Source organism: Podarcis raffonei, chromosome 2, assembly GCF_027172205.1.
Source record: "Podarcis raffonei isolate rPodRaf1 chromosome 2, rPodRaf1.pri, whole genome shotgun sequence".
Lineage (NCBI taxonomy): Eukaryota > Metazoa > Chordata > Lepidosauria > Squamata > Lacertidae > Podarcis > Podarcis raffonei.
In genome coordinates, this window is record NC_070603.1 from 8,138,945 (window position 1) to 8,161,723 (window position 22,779).

Here is a 22,779-nt window from a genome sequence, read left to right on the forward strand (position 1 = left end):
TTTTCTCCTAAAAAGGAAGGGGAAATGTCTGTGCGTGTTATTGAGCGAATGTGTGGTCCCTGGAGCCGAAAAATCAGGCAAAAATCAAATCGCGCTTCACGGAGAAGGGAAACCTGAAAAGAGGAAGCGGCTGCTTTCCTGAATTCTGCCTCAGGGTCTTACTGCCCACCCTACTCTGTTTCGTTGCTGTGTTTGCTGAAACGGAACAAAGAGCAGGGAAAGCCCCTCCCCTCCAGGCAAGTAGAGGGGAAAGCAGAGTGTCGTTCCTTCTAATTCCTCTCTGCTCCGGTGCTGCTGGGGGAGAGGGAGAGAGGGGGGGGGAGGGAGAGAGGGGGGGAGGGGGAGAGAGAGAGAGAGAGATGGCTGGCTTGGGTGGGGGGAAACTTTTGCCTTTCTTTCCTCCCTCCCGTTAAATCCCTCTCCTGCATTCTTAGCCAGCTGCTTCTCTGCACACCCCTCTCATGTCCCTTCTTTGTTTTTCCTTCGCTCCCCACTTAAAATGTGGTTACAAAGCATAGATCCACATGGATCCTCAGGATCTTTGCATTGGGTCACCCCAAATTCACCATCAGATCACATAGCATGTCCATGGCTACAGCCTGCACCAAAAAAATCACGCACCCACTGTTGCCTGGGGCTGCAATGGTGCAAAAATGTGGTTACAAAGCATGGATCCACAGGGATTCTCAGGATCTTTGCATTGGGTCACCCCAAATTCACTATCAGATCACATGTCTATGGCCACAGCATGAAGCACAAAAATGATACATCCACTGTTTCATTCAGAATGTTTTTCCCCTTGTTTTCCTCCTCTAAAAACGATGTGCGTGTTATGGTCAGGTGCGTGTTATAGAGCGAAAAATACGGTACCTTCAGAAACCTATGGTTGTATCCAGTGTTTCCATTCTATCCATGCAATGGAACTTACCCCATGCACATTCAAAATACAGCCCTATATTTCTCCAGAACACAGGTGATGCCATGTAAGAAATTAGTAAGATTGTGGGGGAGGGGGTTGTTTGGCTTTTTGTGGCACTATTGGATCTGTAACTGGCTGGAATATTACATCTCGAGACCCCAGTTCAGTTCCATGATTCTAAAAACCCCATGAAACATGCTCTGTCCTGATCTAGCCAGCCTGCCCCCAAAAGAACCTCCTAGTTCTTCACTGGAGAGAGCAGAGACACGTGCCCCAAAGAAAATGCACCCCACAGATCTTCCATTGAAATTAATGGGGGAAACACAACTCTTCCCATATCACTCGCTGAATTAGTGTAATCATCACCCAGGGAGAGGAAAAGCAAAGAGAACCAAAGTATAAGCACCAACTGGTCACTCCCCCAAATTGTCGTCGTCCTTAAACACACCCTCTCTGAATAAACTGAAAAGAAAGGGTCTCTGAGTGTAACTTAGCGAAGGGAAAACGGGGACCACCATTCTGGTGCTGACATGGGGGCACAGAAGGGTCAATGACATTAAACAACAAAGGGTTTGGAGTTACCTTAAAGAAGTCTTAAAGAATTGTAGTGCAGTATGAGCTTTCATGAGCCAATCCCTACTCTGTGAGATTAGCAAAGAGGATAAGTATACTCTAAGGACAAAGAGAAGGAGCTGAGCAGTTCTTTTAATACAAAGTGATGCCAGAAGGCCAAGCGATGGAAGAGAGAGCAGTCGGATTGTCACACGCAGATCCCTCACTTGCACAACATACATTCAGATGCTCAAAGATCCAGTTAGTATGGGTATAATGATGCCCAGCTAACAGCACTGGTACAGTGGTACCTCGGGTTAAGTACTTAATTCGTTCCGGAGGTCCGTTCTTAACCTGAAACTGTTCTTAACCTGAAGCACCACTTTAGCTAATGGGGCCTCTCGCTGTGCCGCCGCCATGCACTTTCTGTTCTCATCCTGAAGCAAAGTTCTTAACCCGAGGTACTATTTCTGGGTTGGCACAGTCTGTAACCTGAAGCGTATGTAACCCGAGGTACCACTGTAATGGGATATGCATCAGTGGTATGAAGAAACACAATGGCTGGCTTTGAACATTGCTTTCTCCAATCACTACATGCCTCTTCTCAAGTGGTGGTACTATAATGACGTCTTCAGCATTGAGACTCGTGAGACGGAGAGCTCTTGAGAAATCCAACCAGATCTTTTATCAGTCACAACAACCTATTAATCTAAATTTGAACCACTCCATGTAACGTGATTTCATTCATATATATATATTGGTTAAACTAGGGCATATAAACTGCACCATATCCCATAAAGCAACTGAAAACCACACATACCTGCAGCTACTATCCAGAGTGCATCCCCCACACAATTGCATACAGCTAAGATTATGGTGGGACATGGGTGGAACTGTGGTCTAAACTACAAAGCCTAGGGCTTGCTGATCGGAAGGTCGGTGGTTCAAATCCCCGCGACGGGTTGAGTTCCCATTGCTCGGTCTCAGCTCCTGCCAACCTAGCAGTTCAGAGTGAAAGTAGATAAATAGGTACCACTCCAGTGGGAAGGTAAATGGCATTTCCATGTGCTGCTCTGGTTTGCCAGAAGCGGCTTAGTCATGCTGGCCACATGACGCGGAAGCTGTCTGCGGACAAACAGTGGCTCCCTCGGCCAGTAAAGCGAGATGAGCGCCGCAACCCCAGAGTCATCCGCAACTGGACTTAACGGTCAGGGGTCCCTTTATCTTTACCTAAGATTATGGTATAGTCACATCTGCTCCCAATCTTTTGGGCAAAGACAAACAATTGCCCCAAACAGTTGCATCAAGCATCCTTTGAAAGACTACAATATTTGTTTAGCAAAGTGAGGAAACCACTCTGTAAAGTTGGGTAGGTTCCCAATGAGTCACTTGCTACAGAACAGGCCCATCAGACACAGCAGTAGAACTTCTCTTGTTATCTTCAGTTCTCAGCTATAATCTCATCAACACAGATAATTATCCTCCCTACTCATTGCCCTTGGGCTGAAGACTTGCCCCTGCTTAGAAACAACCCCACAACTTATGGAAGCCGCTTACTAACAATCATGAGCCACGAAACAGAGATACAAACCCTGCAACAAACCCAACAGTCTCCATATGTACTGGAGCAAGTCTGTTTTGCAATCAAACAACATCAGCTCTGTTATCAAGGGTCCATTCATCGACATATCTTCTAAGGTGAACTAATGGCATCACCTGCCATAAATATAGGGCAAACAAGTCAGTTTCTGCTCAAGATAATAAATGGATGCTAATCAGACTCTGAAACCAATATGGAGGTGTGGGGGTGTCAGTCTTATCCCCCAGGGCATTCTGTAGCAGATCGGAAAGGTTGTCATACTCCGGATATACCCCATTCTGGGCGGCTCCCAACAGAATATGAAAACCACGATAAAACGTCAAACATCAAAAACTTCCCTGAACAGGGTTGCCTTCAGATATCTTCTGAAAGTCAGATAGTTGTTCATTTCTTTGACATCTGATGGGAGGTCGTTCCACAGGGCGGGCGCCACTACCGAGAAGGCCCTCTGCCTAAATAAATTGTAATAGAGATTGGAACTCTTTAAGTGTGCATTTACACGTTAAATCTTGCCATCCCTGATCTTCACCTGGGGTCACTGATCCAGAGTGCTGTGATCGGGTCTTTTGTTCATTTGACTGGATCTTGAATTAACTTCATGCACTATTCCTTTGTGATCTGCACAGTTGTGTGACATACCCAACTGCTGCCTCTTGCTTTGCTCGACTTTTTGGCTTCACTTAGTAAACCACTTCCCCACTCCCTTCTGTATTCAGGGAATATATATACCTACCCACTCGGGCACTTGCACATCTGGTGACGTGAGCTGTGACCTACTTGCAACACAATAGATCTGTTAGCTTTTGACAGTGCTAATGGTGGTGGTGGTTCTCTCAATCATGGCTACACTTCTGGAATTTTGGTTTAATTTATTTAAGGAATGGGTTCCTGGGATTGGGTTCACTGGTGAGCTGGCCTCCTGAAATAATGAAGTATGGGGAAAGGAGCTACCATGGGGTAGGGGAACTGGGTGCATCCACATGTTTTGACTGCCAAATCCCTTCGGCCCCAACTCCCAGTATGCCCCATGGAGAGCCTCAAGGTCCATAAATAGCAACACCCTAGTGGTCCCGGGCCCTAAGGAAGTTAGATTGGCTTCAACCAGAGCCAGGGCCTTTTCAACATTGGCCTGGTGGAACGCTCTGCCTCATGAGACTAGGGCCCTGCAGGATCTGATTTCTTTCCGCAGGGCCTGTAAGACAGAGTTGTTCCGCCTGGCCTTTGGTTTGGTGTCAATCTGATTCCCTCCCCCTTTCTTTTCCCTTTCTCCTCCTGTGATGAGGCTGCATTTTAATGTTTTAATGTTGTATTTTAATCTTGTTTTAAAGTTGTATTCATTCAACTTGTTTTTATTATTGCTTGTTAGCCGCCCTGAGCCTGGCCTTGGCTGGGGAGGCCAGGGTATAAATATATTATTATTATTATTATTATTATTATTATTATTATTATTATTATTATTATTATGTTCCCCACCCATAAGCCAGCAACTTTCCTAACAAATGGCTGCAGCTCTTTAGAGTGTGGACTCCCACTTGGAAAACCTTGGGAGATCTGATCGTACCTGATTTCAACTACGTTTTCATTTCTCCTAGACAACATTCCTAACTGCCACCTCCTTTTCTTCCTTCTCTAGTATCACCTGGGACTCACTGGTCATCCAGAACTCTTCCTCCTCAACAACATTGATGCCGACCAAGCCTCGATTAGATGACTCCCCTCCGAACTAGTAAGGGTGTGACTTTAAAGACAAAGAACATAAAGCCCTCCTATGCTGCCCTAAACCAAGTTTGATTGGTTCTGATATGTTACTGCAAACATCCAATAATTTGCAACTTCGAGAGAGAGGAGCACAAGGGGAAAGGAATTACTGTATGCTATTAAGGATCGTCTGGTACACTGGAAAATAGACTTCTTTAGAAGCTGTGCCTAAGGTCACCTAGAAAAGTTACAAAAGGACTGACAGAGAGCCTGGGTTAAATCATTGTGAAGCTGAGATTGTATGTAATAGTGATGGACAGGCACATATCTTGAAATTTGGGCCGCCACCGAACATCTTCAAAATCCTGGGGGTGTGGGTACTAAAATTTGAAAAGCAATTAGCGGGAGGTGGGTGCTGAACTCTTCATTCAACCGCTGGCCTCCCTCTCTACCCAGCTACCTCTCCCCGTACCCCCAGCGTTTTACTCCTAGTTGGATCTCATTTCTGGCCTCAAATTGGGAGAAACGTGCCAGGGGCAAACTTGTTTATTTGGAGGCAGGGTCTAGCAATAGCAGACGGAGAGTTCCATACCCCTGTTTTGTCTGTCATTTTCCCTTTTGAAAGCCCTTTACTTGCTTTACAGGTATTTGACAGTGACCCATACTTGAAACATAATAACTACAGTAACGGTACTGGTGATTTGATTTCCGTTTGATGCAGATCACTGTCTTTCCTGTCTAAGGGAGAAATGATCACACACCCCTCAATTTCTGGGAAACTTACAAGCGTCTTTTCTGAAAGTTGAGAAATATCCTTGGCATTTTATCCTCAATACTATCCTGTTATCAAGGAGTCCAAATGGAATCCAGCAGGTTCACTATTCCAGATGGAGAATTGGGGCTTTTGTTTGACACAGAGTGCACCCAGCCTGGCTATCTCCATGGTCCTTCTCGCTATTGGATTAGGAAACTAACATAATTGAATTTTCCTTGTGGATGAGGAAACTTGTTCTATGTGCAGAGCTGCGATTGCAAGACTAAGTCCATGAGATTCAAGTATTACAGCTTTTCTTTTTTTCGAGAAGCAAAAGAACTCTAGCCTGCAACTCCTGCTTCTTCTGCTGACCCTATTAATATTTTTATATATATTTTTACAGCACCATCATCGTACAGGGTGCCATACAGCGTTACAAGAGCCCCTTCCTTTCCTTTTGACTACTGCTCAATTTGGTACAGAGTTGTTAAAATGACATGGCTGGCAAAATCTCACATCAGCTGACTCCTTTAACTCACACTGCACATACTTTGTGCTTAATATGTCACATCTGATTTATTAGGTAAAACTTGAAATAACAGTTTCATAAAGAGTTGCAGCTTGCGTCATTTACTCTGCTGTTGGAAATGTGTGTTTTTAATTTACAGCAAATTAAGGGTCCTTTTTTCCTGTATTAGTGTGACATTTTACCCGGTTAATTTAACAACACATTCAGTCACAGCTTACATTATAATCCAAAGCCAATATAGAAGTGATGCAAATTTAGTTTAGGCCTTGCAGTGCTCTGTCAAGGTTTCAGCCAATCCTCGATATTTGAGTAGAGTTGTTCATTGTATGAACAGAAGATGGTACCTACCTGTTCCTTAAGTTTTATCCCTGAAACTTTCCCCAAGTTTCTAGCCCTCGTGCTCACAGAACAGACACATATGGCCATGTACATGCAGTATCTGCAGAAAATGCCAGTATTTAATCAAGTTTGCAGCTGTTCTAGTTTGCAAAGTTGGCCACATATATTAGAGTTGTCTGAATGTTCTCTGTGATGCGAGACAACTTGGTACTGCCATTGCACTTGAAACAGTATAGACACCATCATACTAATAGCTCCTTTGCTCTACAAATTGCATTTCTTCATTGCATAAGGAGAGTCACCCATTCTGTAACTTATTGCAGACAGCCTAAGGCTTGAGTTCAGTTCATAATCAACTTGCTAGTAAGCTGCATTCAACTCAGTGGGGCTTGATTCTGAGTAAGCATGCATAGAATCAGGTGTTGCTTTGCTTCCTACCTTAAATTGGATGATTTGTGTGCATCAAAAACATGCCACATTCACACGCACAAACTTGGGCACAAGAAGTGTGTCCCGCTGAACTTGGGCAAAATAGATATGTTTGAACCAAAGTGAGAAGGCTTCCAGGGCAGCCCCTCTGTTCTAAAAATGTCACGTGTATCTTCCACTCAGGATGCACCAAAGATCTGCAGTTGTTACAAGACAAGGCCGGTTTCTGCTGGATGGTATATATGCAATCTGTGCTCTGTTACAAAACCCATTCAGGTTTCAAGACAAGCCCTGCTGGGTCAGGTCAAAGGCCCATCTAGTTCATCACCCTATTCTCAGCCAGGTGCCTATGGGAAGCCACAAGTAGGACTTGAGTACAACAGTACTCTCACTACTTGTGATTCCTAAGCAAGAGGAATTCAGAAGTATATTTGGTATTCTTGTTTTATATTCGGCACTAATTTATATTAAATGTACTGATCATTATTTGTTTCAACAGAGGTCCAGGTTTTCAAATAAATATGTCAACTCTACACTACCTTTCTGGTTTCTAATCTTGTTATCTGATTTCATCAGCCTTTCTTTGTCTTCTGACTTAGAATGCAAGGAGACACTGCGGCAGGAATAACTACAGCAGGGGGAAGTAGAAGTAAAATAATTCTGTTGAGGCTGCTTAAGGAATTTTGCTGCTTCGGAAGAAAAAAAATGAGCAAGGCCTAATTTATTCAAAATGCTATTGTAGGCAATGTGGAAAAACCACTGAGCCCAAATAGGTGACCATTTTATCACACTTCCTGCTACACATTTTGCCACACCTTATCACCTGATGAGCAGTAGAATCCCTCTTATCACTTGGCAAGATGATTCAGATGATCAAACTGCTCCGAGTGAAAGAACTCATCCCAGGGTAATTGGGGTGGTCTGAATGAGCCCAGCTTGCATTTAACTGCACTGAGGTTGTCTGGGTTTGCCATTACATGTGCATTTGACAAGAAGCTATGGATGATCCCAGCTACCTGAAATGTGTATGTGTGTGATAACGTTTGCCAACAAATATTTGCCTCATTTATGCTTCACGTGTTCATGTGTATATCCTAAAAATGTGTGGCAGGCTTTATTCTGGTGTTGTTGTTTTGGTGGGTGCACTGGCATGGATGTTGGAAGGCCTCTCAACTCAATGGCAAAGCCGCATGCATGGTGTAAGTGAAATTGCAAGCTCAGTTCCAGACATTATCAAAAAGAACTCAGGTAGGAGGGAGCCCACTGGCCGATGCCTTAGAGAGCAGCTGCCAGAGTAGAGGCTGGGAAGACAAACCAGTGGTCTGACTCTGTATCACGCAGCTTCCTATGCCCAGACATTAGCCACATTAAGACTCCCCTAGGGGGCTTAGCTGCTGGTGTTTCTAAAAACTGGACACAACTCTGAACCTTGAGAAAGAATGTTCAACTCAAACCAGGAAAAAGCTGCAAAGTTGACTCAAGATCTGGATGCCCAATGCAGAGCTTGTCTTCAGCATATAGAAGCTGCTTTAATAAATGGGGAGGGTGGTAGGAATCCTGGCGGCATACTTGGAATACATTCTAAAAACACTTATACATAAAAGTTTTTATAAAATAATACTGAATCAAATGCTTTGGTCTTCCTCTTTGCTTTGATGATGATGATCATTTGTTCGGTCCACTGGTGCCCGAACGTTTCATGTAATCTGTATACATAGAATATAAAACTCCTAACAAAAGAAAACAGATATATTAGTTAGCAATGGCTGCTTCAATATCAATCAGCAACTGTTGCATTGAACAGAAATAAGGTCACGTTTGCCATCTTAGCACAGGTAAATGGATCTGTTGCCTGGTGATGACTCAAGAACAAAAGCTTAGGGCTTTGAATCAAAAACTACAGGGCTGCCTGTTTACTCACTACAGCCTGCTGGGGAACGTTTTCGGCCCCATGAGCCAGATCTTTACTCACCCCATCGGCCAATGTTGACAGGCGAGTGGGCCGACCCATCTGTCAATCATCTGACACCATGATGGCAATTAGGTGATTAATAGATGGGTGGCTGTGCCCAACAGGAGCGAGGGGGAAAAGTTCTGCTTTCCTAGCACATTCCCTGCAGGAAACACTAGAAAAGCAGCACCCAGCAGGATTGAACCTCACCTACCAGCTGATTGACAGGTGGGTGTGGTGGGGAACCTCTGACTCTTGGCTTGGTGTGGGGTTTTTTTTTGGGTGGGGAGGAGAGAGAGATGGCCTCAGAAGCTAAACTGGACAGCGGGGAGATTACTTAACAAAACGGCACTGATCACAACAACATGTTCTCTTACCTACTGTTATTGCACCTACAACAAAGCTTTGGGCTGCAACTCTCATGTGGATGAGGTGGACTGACATTTTTTGGCTTCCTCTGTGTTTCAGCTTGTAAAGCCCATAGCCTACTACAGCAAAGCAGCCTGCCAGACCTGGATATTAAAGAGAGGGGTGTAGTTCAGCAGTGAGCACCAACATTACCTTGCTGGATCAGGTTAAGGCTCCATGTAATTCAATATTCTCTTCCTAACAGAGACCAGCCAGATGATTTGGGGAGGATACAAGCAGGACATGAAGCCAACAGCCCCGCCCATTGTCTCAACAATTCCTATTCATGCAGGAATCTCTCCCTTAAAGGCATCTAAAGCAATGGTTGTCACCATATTGGGTTTTAATACTTTTTAAAAAAAATAATGATGATGATGCAATGGACCATCTCAAGGAACCAAAAGAGGAGGTATACCATTCCTACTTTGTCAGTTGAAATCACACACGCATAGTCATTTTGCATGGCCCGTTCGCTTTCCTGGGTTCCTCCCTGATGAACTGGTGGAGTGCTCAACCCAGACTGTGGGCTGCTGGGTTCATGTCCCTATAAGCTAAGTGAGTTAGTCACTAGTTCTCATCCTACCCAGCTTGAAAGGTTGTGAATATGAAGCCCATGTATGCCACCCTCAGCTCCTTGGATCAAGAATTGGGTGCAGATGTGGTAAACAAACCATGTTGTGTACACATTTTAAAAACAGACCCCCTTCTGAATCAAAATGTTGTTTAAAGCAATGATTGGTAAGTGACAGCTCATTTTGTTCCAACAGGATGTTTCATTTTCTGGGGTGAAGGCTAGGATTTCGATTCCCAGGTCCATTCACTGTAACCATAACAACTCTCCCTGAATCAAAAATAATTAAAAATATTGCTCTGAAGCGACATCCAGATGTGTTAAGCTTTACCTCCTGAACAGTTTGGTTTTGGGAGATTTGTCAGGTGATGTAATTTTTCTTTTTGTTTCTTAGTGTTTGATGCGTAAATCCAATATAATGGCATTTCTTTTTTATCTTTTAACTGCAAACCTGGTCTGCGGGAGGCAAGCACTGTCCTTGCAGCCAGCTTAATTGGCAACAGTGCATACAAATTAGCCTGTGTTCGTGGGCATTGCATGTACAAATCACTTTAAATTCTGGAAAGGCACCTGGTCTGATGCAGTTCAGCTGGAGCTGATAAATGGGAAGGAAGACTAATGAAGGTTGATGGGTGAAACTGTGACAGTTTGCAAGCTTCTGCTTACCTCTCTCAATGTGGGCACATTTTTTAAAGGAAATCCTACTAGCAAAAAAAGAAATGTCATTCACTTGTCTGTTTAAAATACAGACTTTTTAAAAAGGATGGTATTAAGTCTATGGCACGGAATATGGAGCCACAATGTGTTTCCTGCCTGTTTCTTATACCAGAAGCATCCAACTTCTATATTCTTGAAGATCACTCAGTTCTCCAGTTTCCAATCTGAGCTGTGCCACCTTATGGATGGTCACCAAGGCAGCAGAGAGCTATATACATGTGACTCTGAACACACACTGCCTCACATACAAGCCTGGACATTCCTATGGCATTCTACCTGCACCACTCTGTTCTTGAAAATGAACTCTTCTTCTGCTCCAGCAAAGCAGACTAATCTGTACATAAGATACAGCAAAACTGGAAGAAAACCATTTATGCACACACACACAGAGGGAGGTATCCCACATTTCCATCAAACTGCAAAAATTGCCAATTTAAAGCAGTACAGTGGTACCTCAGGTTAAGTACTTAATTTCTTCTGGAGGTCCGTACTTAACCTGAAACTGTTCTTAACCTGAAGTACCACTTTAGCTAATGGGGCCTCCCCCTGCTGCCGCGCCAGAGCATGATTTCTGTTCTCATCCTGAAGCAAAGTTCTTAACCCGAGGTAATATTTCTGGGTTAGCGGAGTCTGTAACCTGAAGCGTATGTAACCTGAGGTACCACTGTAATATAATACAAAATAATGCAGCAAAACAGAGCAAGAGTTAGAACTCAACAGATATAGGAACCAGATATAGCAGATGGAATTTAGTCGCTGACTGGAGAGACTATCTCCATATCCCTCTTAGCTATAGCATTATTGGCACAACAGCATTTGAAGCCATAACCCAGAGACTGACCACCATCACTAATTTATTGAGTTCTCAGAGTTATAACAGGTAAAGGTAAAGGGACCCCTGACTGTTAAGTCCAGTCGCGGATGACTCTGGGGTTGCGGTGCTCATCTCACTTTACTGGCCGAGGGAGCCGGCGTTTGTCCGCAGACAGTTTTTCCAAGTCATGTGGCCAGCATGACTAAGCCGCTTCTGGCGAACCAGAGGAGCACACGGAAACGCCGTTTACCTTCCTGCCGGAGCGGTTATATCCCACCCTTATTCTAAAGCGCTGCAAATGGCATACATTAGGGTGTATATACCCTTACAACGGGACATGGATGGCACTGTGGGTTAAACCACAGAGCCTAGGACTTGCTGATCAGAAGGTCGGTGGTTCGAATCCCCGTGACGGGGTGAGCTCCCGTTGCTTGGTCCCTGCTCCTGCCAACCTAGCAGTTCGAAAGCACGTCAAAGTGCAAGTAGATAAATAGGTACCGCTCCGGCGGGAAGGTAAACGGCGTTTCCATGCGCTGCTCTGGTTTGCCAGGAGCAGCTTAGTCATGCTGGCCACATGACCCCGAAACTGTACGCCGGCTCCCTCAGCCAATAAAGCGAGATGAGCGCTGCAACCCCAGAGTCTGCCACGACTGGACCTAATGGTCAGGGGTCCCTTTACCTTTACCTTTACCCTCACAACAAGGCTGCAAGGTAAATTAGGCTGAATTTGTGTGATCACCCAGGGAGACTCAAACTCTGACTGGTCTCTCCGCAGCAAGTCCAAACACTCTACCCACTGTACCACATGGACTAGAAAGTGCTGAAGGGTTCAACTCACCTATGGGAACAAAGGGGGCATCTCTGGATTTCCTTGCTAGTTTTGATGCTTGGCTGTCATCTTCAGCTGGCGACCAGGACTCATCAGGAGACATTTCTCACGTCTGAATACAAAAATAAGTGCAGGGAAATAGAACATTTCTTGGGAAAGCATTACTGATTAGAGATGTTCTGGTTATGGCAGCTGAAAGGAAGCACACTGAAGGACTGGCTGTGGTGCATTTTATTTCAAATGAAACTTTTTTTATACTCTAGTAGTATTTCATTCCGTAGGCCAACCAAGCTCCTTCTCTCCATGCTCCCTGACCTGTGCTGGCTCCCTGGTGCTATCTTATTACTGAACGGTTCTTAGACAATGAACCTATATGTGAGCGGTGTGGTTTTGAGTTACCATGCAGAATGAGGCCTTAGGAGGTCACATGAGGTCATATGGCCCATTCATTCATGCTATCTGTTGAGGATTGGTTCTTAATGATTCGGGGACCTGGCTTATATGGTCAAACCCACCAATATTGTAAGAACTAAAGAGGTTCAACAATAAAATGATTTATTCATGCAGAAATGGAGCTTGTACATCCAGTACTGGAATGATAAGGTACAGGATGAAAGTTAGCCACATGTTCTTTTAGTAATAATCTGATAATAAACCCTTTCATTATTTCCCCCCTTTTCCTCTTTTCTTCTGTGCCTCTCTTATATGGGTGAACTAAATAACCTGTCAGTTACTTTTTTATGTAGGTCTTATTGGATGTATGTTTCTGCAGAATAACTCTGCAACCTGTACAACACTGATGGTTAAATATTGGTACCATTTTGTGGAACATTTGGAGTGTCGTAGGGAAAAAATTCTCATCAACAGCAGTATGTTTTAAAGAGAAAGGGGGGAAAAGGGGAAAAAGGAAAGGAAAAGGGAGAAAAAAAATTCTTTCTGCAATATGGGTGTAAATCCTTTGTAAATTTTTGTGTATATGTGTGTAATTTAACCTAATAAAGATTATTAAAAAACAAAACAAAAAAAGGATATGTTTTTTCCATCAGCAGCCACTTTTCCTATCTCCAAACTGGCTCTTATTTTTCTTAAAAATGAAAGCCAGTTGATCTATAGCACAATGCATAATATTTTAGCAGTGTCATAAACAATGACTGTAGTTTAGCTGTTCTTTTTATTACATGGTTATGCTATGCTTCTCCCAAGTAGCTCAGGGTAGCTCCCCCACCCGCATTATTCTCAAAATCATCCTATGAAGTAGATCAGGCTAAGAGAGAGTTCCTGGACAATGGTCACCCAATTAGCCTTATCACTCAGCAGGGATTTGAATCTGCTCTTAGTCTCTGAACACAACACTCCTCTGACTTTCTTAATCCACTAGCTAATAGTTTCATATACATGGTATAGTGTTATATGCAACACTCTGCATAACCATACAAAGGTATAGAATACATTTTTCATTTCAAGTAGACGCTTAATCTCAGTGTAAAGGCTACCTAACATAATTGATCTACAAATAGCAGCTTTGCTAATTTATCAACCCTTACTATTATCCTTGGTTCTCAAGAGTGAATTCATATAACTTTAGTTCTTTGCCAGCTTCTATACCTTTTCTGCAAGGTTCAAGAGCAACTGAATCTCAGAAACCTTTTCCTGCCTACTAAAATCCCACGATCTTTTAGCTTCCATAATCTAAACAGAGCACACAGAGTTCCTTAAAAATTTGTTTCCTTTTTCCAAATTAAATCCTATCCTATTGCCCTTCTCTGAAGTTGTTTGCAGTCTTTCGGTCTCATCCAAAAGCTGGAAAGAGTATATATAAAATGTATTTCATACCTACATGAAGATAAAATACTTCAGTAGTGAAGCCTTCATCCATATCATTTTAAAAATGAATCCATTGTTCAAATAGGATCCAGTTAAACTGGATGCTCTATGAGGACCTCCCATATTTTTAACTAATGCCAATAGTTTTACCTGAGATACAGCCATCTATCTTGATTTTTGTTAGAAATACATAAAATAAGCAAGAATTCAAGTTGTTGAGTTACCTTTGCTGCTGATGCATTAACTGTCCATCTACTCTGTGATCTCAAAAAGAGAGAAATAGGATCTTTCTATGGCAGGCTGAGGCTGCTGTCGGTAATGAGAGACAAATACAATTATAGATCGTTTGAAGGCAACATCTGGTAAAACTCTGTTCTAATACGGTTCTTCTCCCAGGTTCTGTAAGCTTTGTTAGTTTCATAATTGTTCCTGGAAGCAGGCACAAGGGCAGAAAATATCTACTGTCGTTGGTTTAATAAGCAGAAGTTCTCTTTATGCATGAAGTAGGCCATAACATTTCATCAAATCATTTCTGGGTATAATTCTACTATGGGGAAAAACATCAGAAGTTTCTCAGATTTCCAAGAGCCTGCATTATATTGGAACTGTTTCCTAATGAAGCAACATGGAAGCTTTTAAAGACTAGTCTTTTTATTATTCCCCAAGCGAACAGTTCTTTGCTAAATCAATGATATTTGTAATTTTAAAAACAACTGTCGAAACACCTGGAATTGGGGTAGTGATGTGTTTTATCAACTTTTATTGCATACTATGAAAATTACCAATTTCCTCTAATTTCACATGCTTAACAGTCTGCCTGTAAAGATTACAATTATAAAATGCCACCTTCTTTCTTACTTTGTTGACTGTACAGCATGCTGTTACTTTTATAGATCCGACAATCAGATCAGCAAATAAGATCCAGTTTATGTGAGCGCTTTACAGTTACTGTCTTCTGTATTGTAAAACCAGCATATCTAGTTAATATTCACATAGGACAAGCTTGTGATTATTGAGGAACAGACATGCTGAATCAGTAGACTACTTTGGGTAAATGATTATGCAAACGTAACAATAGTAATCTCAGAACATCCACTTGCTCAAATATCACTTTTATTCCTTTTGAGTGAACATGCATAGGATCTGCCTGTCTCAGCTGAGAGAGAAAGCCTGTGTTTACACTCCATTTCTGCCTGGTGTAGGTGTCCACACAGTACAGTGGTACCTCGGGTTAAGAACGTAATTCGTTTGGGAGGTCCGTTCTTAACCTGAAACTGTTCTTAACCTGAAGCACCACTTTAGCACCACTCCTGCTGCCGCTGCACAATTTCTGTTCTCATCCTGAAGCAAAGTTCCTAACCTGAGGTAATATTTCTGGACCTGAAGCGTCCGTAACCTGAGGTACCACTGTAATTAGAATGAAGAACAAGTTCCACCAATTCTTTGTTTTATCAATATGTCAAATATAAATACAGTAGCTCCCATTTTTGACACCAGGTCCTACAAGTAATTTCTTCTTTAGTTTATTTATGCACAAATGAGTAGTGTATTCTTGAATCCACATCTCAGCATCTCCATATAGCAACTTCTGCCTACCAGAAAACCTGACGCACTGTGGCATGGGTGGCAAGTACAACCAGAGCATAATGATGTAGTATAGAACAGACCTCCTGTAGAAGACAGTATTTTGGCAGGTGCTGAAATTTCCTGAGTCCAACTGTTAAAAGACACTGAATCCTGCCCACAACTGCAACTGGATTGCACCAGCATTTGAGGGATACAAGAGGGCTCTCTGGCTTTCAGGAATCAGGTGTGTTACATTCATTTTACAACAGTTTCCGTATGGTTAGTATCAGGCAAAAACATTCCTCTTCTCCCAGGTCTTTGGCTAATTAAACTACCTAAGGCCTTTTAAACACTCAGGAAGGGTGCTGTTTTTGTTGGTTACTATGTTATGTATTTTTGTGTTTTTATATTGTAAACCGCCCTGTGATCTTTGGATGAAGGGCAGTTAGAAATACTGTATATTATTATTATTATTATTATTATTATTATTAATGGCAGAGTGCATACTTTGCATGCAAAAAGCCTCTCCTTCAGCCCTCATCATCTCCTATCTGAACCACACACACCCATTCAGCATAGAAAATACTGAACTAGGACTCATGGTCTGACTTTATATAAAGCAGATTTCTAAGCCCTATGGGGGCATACTGCCCAATATACAACTTATTATAAAATGGAAGATTGCACTTAAAGAAAACCAGGTCATGTAACCTAGTAGTTCTATCCACATAATCTCCATACATTGGAGGAGCAGGAGGCGAGTGTCTCTGTGCATGTTCAGAGGCACCCTATTGTCAAATCAATTGCCTCAGAGCCCTGACAGTGTAAACGATTTCTGGGGATAAATCCTTAAAAGAGCAATTTTTTCAACTTAAAAGCATCAAGTGAGCTAATGATGGTATTGCAACGGCAACTGTATACTCGGCATATTTGCGTCGTAGCTGGGAAATCCTAGACAGAAGTTGCCCTCAGCAATGGCGTGTTTCTGTTGCTTGTTTTCTTAAACGTTTTTAAATGATGCTGATATTTATTTTTTTATGGAATTGTTACCACACATCATTATTATATCATTATTTCCTAGCAACCTGGGGAAATAATAAAAAATAATGATGATAATGATAATAATTTGAGTTCGTCATCCTTCTTTCGTCCTCGTCCTCCTCCCCTCACATCTTCTCTCCTCAGAAAGCAGAAAACAAATCCCGCCCAATTCTCCGCCTAGGTCTGCGCGTGCGTATGAGAGAGCGCCAGAGAGTACGACAGCCTGGCACACCCCTCGGTTTCCCATCATCCTCTGCAGCTTAGGCCGACCTGCCGAGAGGAGAAACCAAGTTGCGCTGGGACGGAGCAGAGTGCAGGGCCGCGATGGAGTCGCGGGCGTTACGAACTTGCTCCCTCTCTCCCGCACCCCCCCCGCTCGTGACGTCACGCCCAAGCCACCAATCGGGAAAGGGGGTGGCTTCGAGCGGCGGTTAACGCCGGGAGCGGAAAGGCCCGGATGTTCTTGTGTGAGGGCTCAAGCCCCGCCTACCGCCCGTCAAAGGCGGGAAAGGCGTCCGTCTGACAAGTGTTTCCTCAGGAGTGAGTCGTTGGGGTTTTGCTGCCTCGTAGAGGTGCCTGGGGTGGCGGCTGCGACTTGGCATGCTAGAACGAGGTATATAAGTATTTTTGTAAGCAAAGAACAACGTCAAAACAACTCGGGGGTGGGGGGTGGGAACCCTGTTAGGCTGCTGGAGGCAAAGGCTTCTGCATTCCTCATTTTTCTGACAGGCAGAAGTTCAGCAGGTGTCTTCCAAGACAACAATGCCCATTTACACCACAAAGCACTCATAACCCACCTACTTTCAGCAGCCAGAAACACCATAACCAGACACTGGAGAGACCTGTCAGGAGTAAGCATGGACCAATGGTACCAAATAGTATGGGAAACAGCCCATCTAGAAAAATTAACCAATAAACTGAAACTGACACGGGGACAAATAGAAGACGCATTTACCCCAGTGTAAAGGTAAGGTAAAGGTACCCCTGCCCATACGGGCCAGTCTTGCCAGACTCTAGGGTTGTGCGCTCATCTCACTCTATAGGCCGGGAGCCAGCGCTGTCCGCAGACACTTCCGGGTCACGTGGCCAGCGTGACAAGCTGCATCTGGCGAGCCAGCGCAGCAAACGGAACGCCGTTTACCTTCCCGCCAGTAAGCGGTCCCTATTTATCTACTTGCACCCGGAGGTGCTTTCGAACTGCTAGGTTGGCAGGCGCTGGGACTGAACGACGGGAGCGCACCCCACCGCGGGGATTTGAACCGCCGACCTTTCGATCAGCAAGTCCTAGGCGCTGAGGTTTTACCCACAGCGCCACCTAAGTATGTTACCCCAGTATGGCTCCCCTTTATTACGTACACAGCCCAACAAGACAACGACAAAAATCCACCAACAGCATACAAATCAATATGGCTAACCTGATCCAAAACACCCACCCACCCCACTCACACACGAAAACAAAGATCACCACAGCCAATCACAAACAAACAACCACACCCTGGACCAACCCCAACCTCTCTCACCACCAAAGGAACACAAGTGAACAGCACAAGCAACGCTGACACCAAACCCTACATACATTAAGCATAGTAGAAACATCGCCACCCGACCCCCCACCCACCCATCTTCCCCCCCACCCCTTTTTTGCCCTCCCCCTTATGTCTCAACAAATGAAACGGATTTGTAAAAATGTTACATGGAAAAAATACGAGAGACATTACACATACTTCTGTAAAACAAGAAAATCTTTAATTTAAAAAAAAAAAGTTCAGCAGGTGGAGAGGACGTGAGTCCTTGTTGGATTTCTCTCTGACGTGTGTACAGCAGCCAGGCAGGATAATTTAGATCAGGGGAATTGGCTGGAGAGGTTTTAACCCTTCCCATAATGCCGCAACTCCAACCAAATATGGGCCATGCCGCTGCCACACAGAAGCTTTTAAGTAATAATAATAATAATAATAATAATAATAATAAATAATAATAATAATAATAATAATAATAATAATAATAATAATTTATTATTAGGCCGCCACTCTGGGCGGCCTCCAACAAAACACTAAAATACAATAACCTATTAAACATTAAAAGCTTCCCTAAACAGGGCTGCCTTTAGATGTCTTCTAAAAGTTTGGTAGTTGTTTTTCTCTTGGACATCTGATGGGAGGGCGTTCACAGGGCGGGTGCCACTACCGAGAAGGCCCTCTTTCTGGTTCCCTGTAACTTGGCTTCTCGCAGCGAGGGAACCGCCAGAAGGCCCTCGGCTCTGGACCTCAGTGTCTGGGCAGAATGATTAAATTAAATTAAAACATTGAGTGATCTCGTGGTGGCTCCTGTGGTCTGGCTCTTAGGGGCCGCCAGTCTTTTTGGGCCAATGGCCATCTTTGCAAACTAGAGAAACACATACCCCTCAAACTACACACACTTCAAATTTATTGGCTACAACAGAATATTTTTAAAGCCTAATTTCCCATGAAGGGCATCCCGTAGTCACCAGGAAAGCCTTTGTGAGCACATTGGGGGCACACTGACGCTCCCAAATGAAAGGCATGGTCACAGAGCTTATTGCGGCTTACTACCTTGTGCCAGGGGACGCTGGTGGCACTGTGGGTTAAACCACAGAGCCTAGGACTTGCCGATCATAAGGTTGGCGGTTCGAATCCCTGCGACGGGGTGAGCTCCCATTGCTCTGTCCCAGATCCTGCCAACCTAGCAGTTCAAAAGCACGTCAAAGTGCAAGTAGATAAATAGGTACCGCTCCGTCGGGAAGGTAAACGGTGTTTCCGTGCGCTGCTCTGGTTCGCCAGAAGCGGCTTAGTCATGCTGGCCACATGACCCGGAAGCTGTACGCCGGCTCCCTCGGCCAATAAAGCGAGATGAGCGCCGCAACCCCAGAGTCGGCCACGACTGGACCTAATGGTCAGGGGTACCTTTACCTTGTGCCTAGCAGCAACACATCTCCTTTTCAGATGACGCTTTAGAAATGTGAGACTCGGAATAATATCACAAGCAGCTGGTATTTCCAGCTATGCCTGCCTGGTGGTACCACTTGTTTCCTGTTCTTCTCTTGAAATATATCTCCACTATAATCTGTTACAGTAGCTCCTCCTCTTGGTTTACAACTACATTTATTAGCCATTCCAGCATAAGCTTCCACAGCAGAGAGTAAAAAGGAATACAGTGGTACCTCAGGTTACATATGCTTCAGGTTACATGCGCTTCAGGTTACAGACTCCGCTAACCCAGAAATATTACTTCAGGTTAAGAACTTTGCTTCAGGATGAGAACAGAAATCGTGCTCCGGCGGCGCGGCAGCAGCAGGAGGCCCCATTAGCCAAAATGGTGCTTCAGGTTAAGAACAGTTTCAGGTTAAGAACGGACCTCTGGAACGAATTAAGTACTTAACCCGAGGTACCACTGTCCTTTATTGGGTGCTTCTAAGCAGAGGTTGGATGGCCATCTGTCATGGATGTTTTAGTTGAGATTCCTGTATTGTAAGGGGTTGGACTAGATGACCCTCGGGGTCTTCCAACTCTACAATTCTATGATTCTATGGTGAATCTACAGAGACCACCAGCAGTCGCATCCAATGCTCCGCATCACTGTAATCAATAAATAGTGTGACACAAATTAAAATTATGTTTTAATGTGCTTGTTTTTTTATATTTGCTTTATTTTATGTTGTGAAGCTCTTCTTAGTGGGCTATGACCACAAGGGGGGGTTGATTATTGGATGGAGATAATTTTATAACAATGTGCACTTTCATCCAGCAGATGTCACTATGCTCTCAGAAGTGACATCATTGATCATCAGAAGTATTATTTATACAAATATACTTATCTGTTAGATACTTTATGTAATTCTCTTTGTGGCCTAATTAACTATACAGGACAATAAAAAGATGATAGTTTTTCATCTTCAAGTTGCTGCTGAAAGAAATAGGACGCAGATTTACTAGCATGACTGGTACCAAAATCCAGTAAAATGAGGCAAATGCTTGGACTGTGAACCCATACCCAACCTGATTTCTAATCTGCCCTCTTGTTGTTCTTCCATTGCTTTGGAGAACAGCAGGGGAACAGATCTCAATTATGACTTACAGAAGTGAGCGACTGGTGTGCTCTTGGTGGGGAAAGAGCTGTTCCCCTGCTCAAGGAGAGAGAGTGCATTTGAGATCTTCTGATCTGGTGCTGGCATTCTTTACTGAGGGAGTACATCCCACTGAAATCATGCTTAGGATCGTGCAGGAAGTCAACAACAAACCACGACCCACAGTTTGGATGTAATGCTAAGCTCTCTCCTTCCTGGTTTGTTTACTTCCCTCACCGGGGAAGAAGCAAAATGGCCACTCATGCACATTACAGTTTATTAAACCATGGTTCTTGCCTTACTGTTACAAGCAAACATGGCCATAGAGTGACACCATTACCACAGCTATGTGGGAAATCATGTTAACACCAAAGCCTGATTGTCTAGAAGCTCTGTTCATCTGAATTCTCTACTTTAAAAGAAAGAGAGATAAATTGTGTGAGCAGAGGAACTGGGCATTTGTGTGGATGCCCTTGACCCACATGAAGTTGTGCAATGGGACTGTTCCACACCAGATCCAGTGGTCAAAATCATTGGAACTGAAAACATAATAGGTTCCAAATGGTGACCGTTTGTGCTCTTATTTCTCTTGGAACATTAACAATTAATTTGCTAAAGCTGGCAGCGTCTTCATGCTTGAGATCCAGTTTGGGAAGAATGGAAATGTCACAAGGAAAGAAATGGAGGCAAAGCATCCTAAATTACATTGCTCTCTGGCTGTTCACAATTCACTGACAAGCCTATTGTTCCCTGATCTCTGAAATTAAAACAGTTTTTTAAAAGTAGATTAAATGGAGCTGGGAAGGTTTGAGAAAAGGTTGTAAACCTTGCTGTCATACTTAATTACATACTATTTGCTGCTTTATTATGAGAGAGAGAGAACGTGCATAGCATGGTTGGAATAAAATATAAAATGGGCTTAGAAATGTGACAATGAAAAAACACCTATATGTAGATAATAATATTGCAGTGGAGTCCAGAAATCTTCCCTAGCCCTAACAACCTGTGAAGAGAAGCATTAAATGGAAAATTAAAAAATGTTAGATAGAGATAATTTTACCTTTAGAGGTAAGGGCTTACAAATGTGAGAAGCAGAGCCTTTTTTGTGATGGTGCTAGAGATAGTCAAGTGTTTTGGTGTCTGAGGGAGAAAATTCATATAGTGCTCCCAGGTTGGTAAGATTACCATAAAATAGGCAATTACTAATTCATTGCTATTCAGTGATACTCAAAAAATCTGTCACCTAAAGTGAACCTAAAGTTCAAGGGGGTTGTGGGGAGGCATCCTCTCTGGAATTCATTGTCTAAAGACATTTATACTGAATAACCAGCTTTCTTGTGTTTATTTAGAAAGCAGGTAGCATCTTCATTTAGGAAAGCATTTGACTGGCTGGTCTTATTGGTGTTAAGGCTTCCTTGCTATTTTGTTCGTGTGATTTGATCAGTTTAATGCTTTACTCTTGTTTAAAGTTGTTATGGTTGCTAGATGACTTTAATCCTTTTGTTGACGGGTGTAGTGTATCGATAAAGCACCATGAAGTCAGGACTACATGGCTGATCTGGTGCTCTTGCCACAGAGCTCCAACCTTGCCCCACCGCCCGTATTGCGCTTGCATCAGCCAGGTGAGCAGCAGCACTATCACACACAGTGCTGGCCACTCATATAGATATATTCAAATTATATATATTTCCCCCAAATTTGTATCTATACATGTAAAGTGGCTGGGGAAACCCAGCCAGATGGGCAGGGATGATGATGATGATGATTAATTAGCAAATGCAACCCAGTACTGCCTTGTCTTCATTTTTGATGCAATTTCTCTTTTTTGGCAATGTTTAAGTGGCAGTGTAATGTGTGGGCTGCACTAAGAGCAAGCCATTGTTGTATAGTGGTTAGACCACCACACTAGGAGTCCAGTTGGTGCTGTGTACTGGTATAGAACTTGAACACTGAATTCTACATTTGTTATGCCTGTTCTGCATCTTGTCTCTTATACAACAACAACAACAACAACAACAACAACAGCAACAACAACGTTGTTGTTGTTGTTAAGATCCCCAGGCCTTGTCTTCGACAACCACCCGTGTTGTTCATTCTATACCCGCTCAGCGTCTTTCATTCCAGATCCGCCATCCTTTGCTGGTGATCTTTTAG

The 22,779-nt window shown here is 43.4% G+C and overlaps 2 protein-coding genes across 13 annotated transcripts in view; one reads left to right on the forward strand and one right to left on the reverse strand.

Moving 5' to 3' along the window:
• The window catches only part of SLC11A2 (solute carrier family 11 member 2), a 71,236-nt gene extending 63,883 nt beyond the window's left edge, over nt 1–7,353 (forward strand). For all 5 annotated transcript variants that reach the window (XM_053372608.1, XM_053372625.1, XM_053372601.1 and 2 more), the window contains one exon: nt 4,705–7,353. In XM_053372608.1, the coding sequence (XP_053228583.1) occupies nt 4,705–4,782 (78 nt within the window). In that variant the 3' untranslated portion in view covers nt 4,783–7,353. The remainder of the gene's footprint in view (nt 1–4,704) is intronic.
• Nucleotides 7,354–8,333: 980 nt separating this feature from the next.
• HIGD1C (HIG1 hypoxia inducible domain family member 1C) lies at nt 8,334–16,928 on the reverse strand. 8 transcript variants are annotated; one of them, XM_053372721.1, is made up of 5 exons: nt 16,812–16,928; nt 14,159–14,243; nt 12,120–12,222; nt 9,149–9,283; nt 8,334–8,550 (listed from the first exon to the last, which is right to left on the reverse strand). In XM_053372721.1, the coding sequence occupies exons 3-5, from the start codon at nt 12,211–12,213 to the stop codon at nt 8,486–8,488; spliced, it is 294 nt and encodes a 97-aa protein (XP_053228696.1). In that variant the 5' UTR covers nt 12,214–12,222; nt 14,159–14,243; nt 16,812–16,928; the 3' UTR covers nt 8,334–8,485. The 8 variants fall into 8 exon arrangements, with proteins under 8 accessions (XP_053228696.1, XP_053228704.1, XP_053228731.1 ...); XM_053372729.1 differs by having other exon boundaries at nt 14,159–14,240; nt 16,812–16,921; XM_053372756.1 differs by lacking the exon at nt 16,812–16,928 and adding an exon at nt 16,774–16,789.
• Between the last annotated feature and the right edge of the window lie 5,851 nt (nt 16,929–22,779).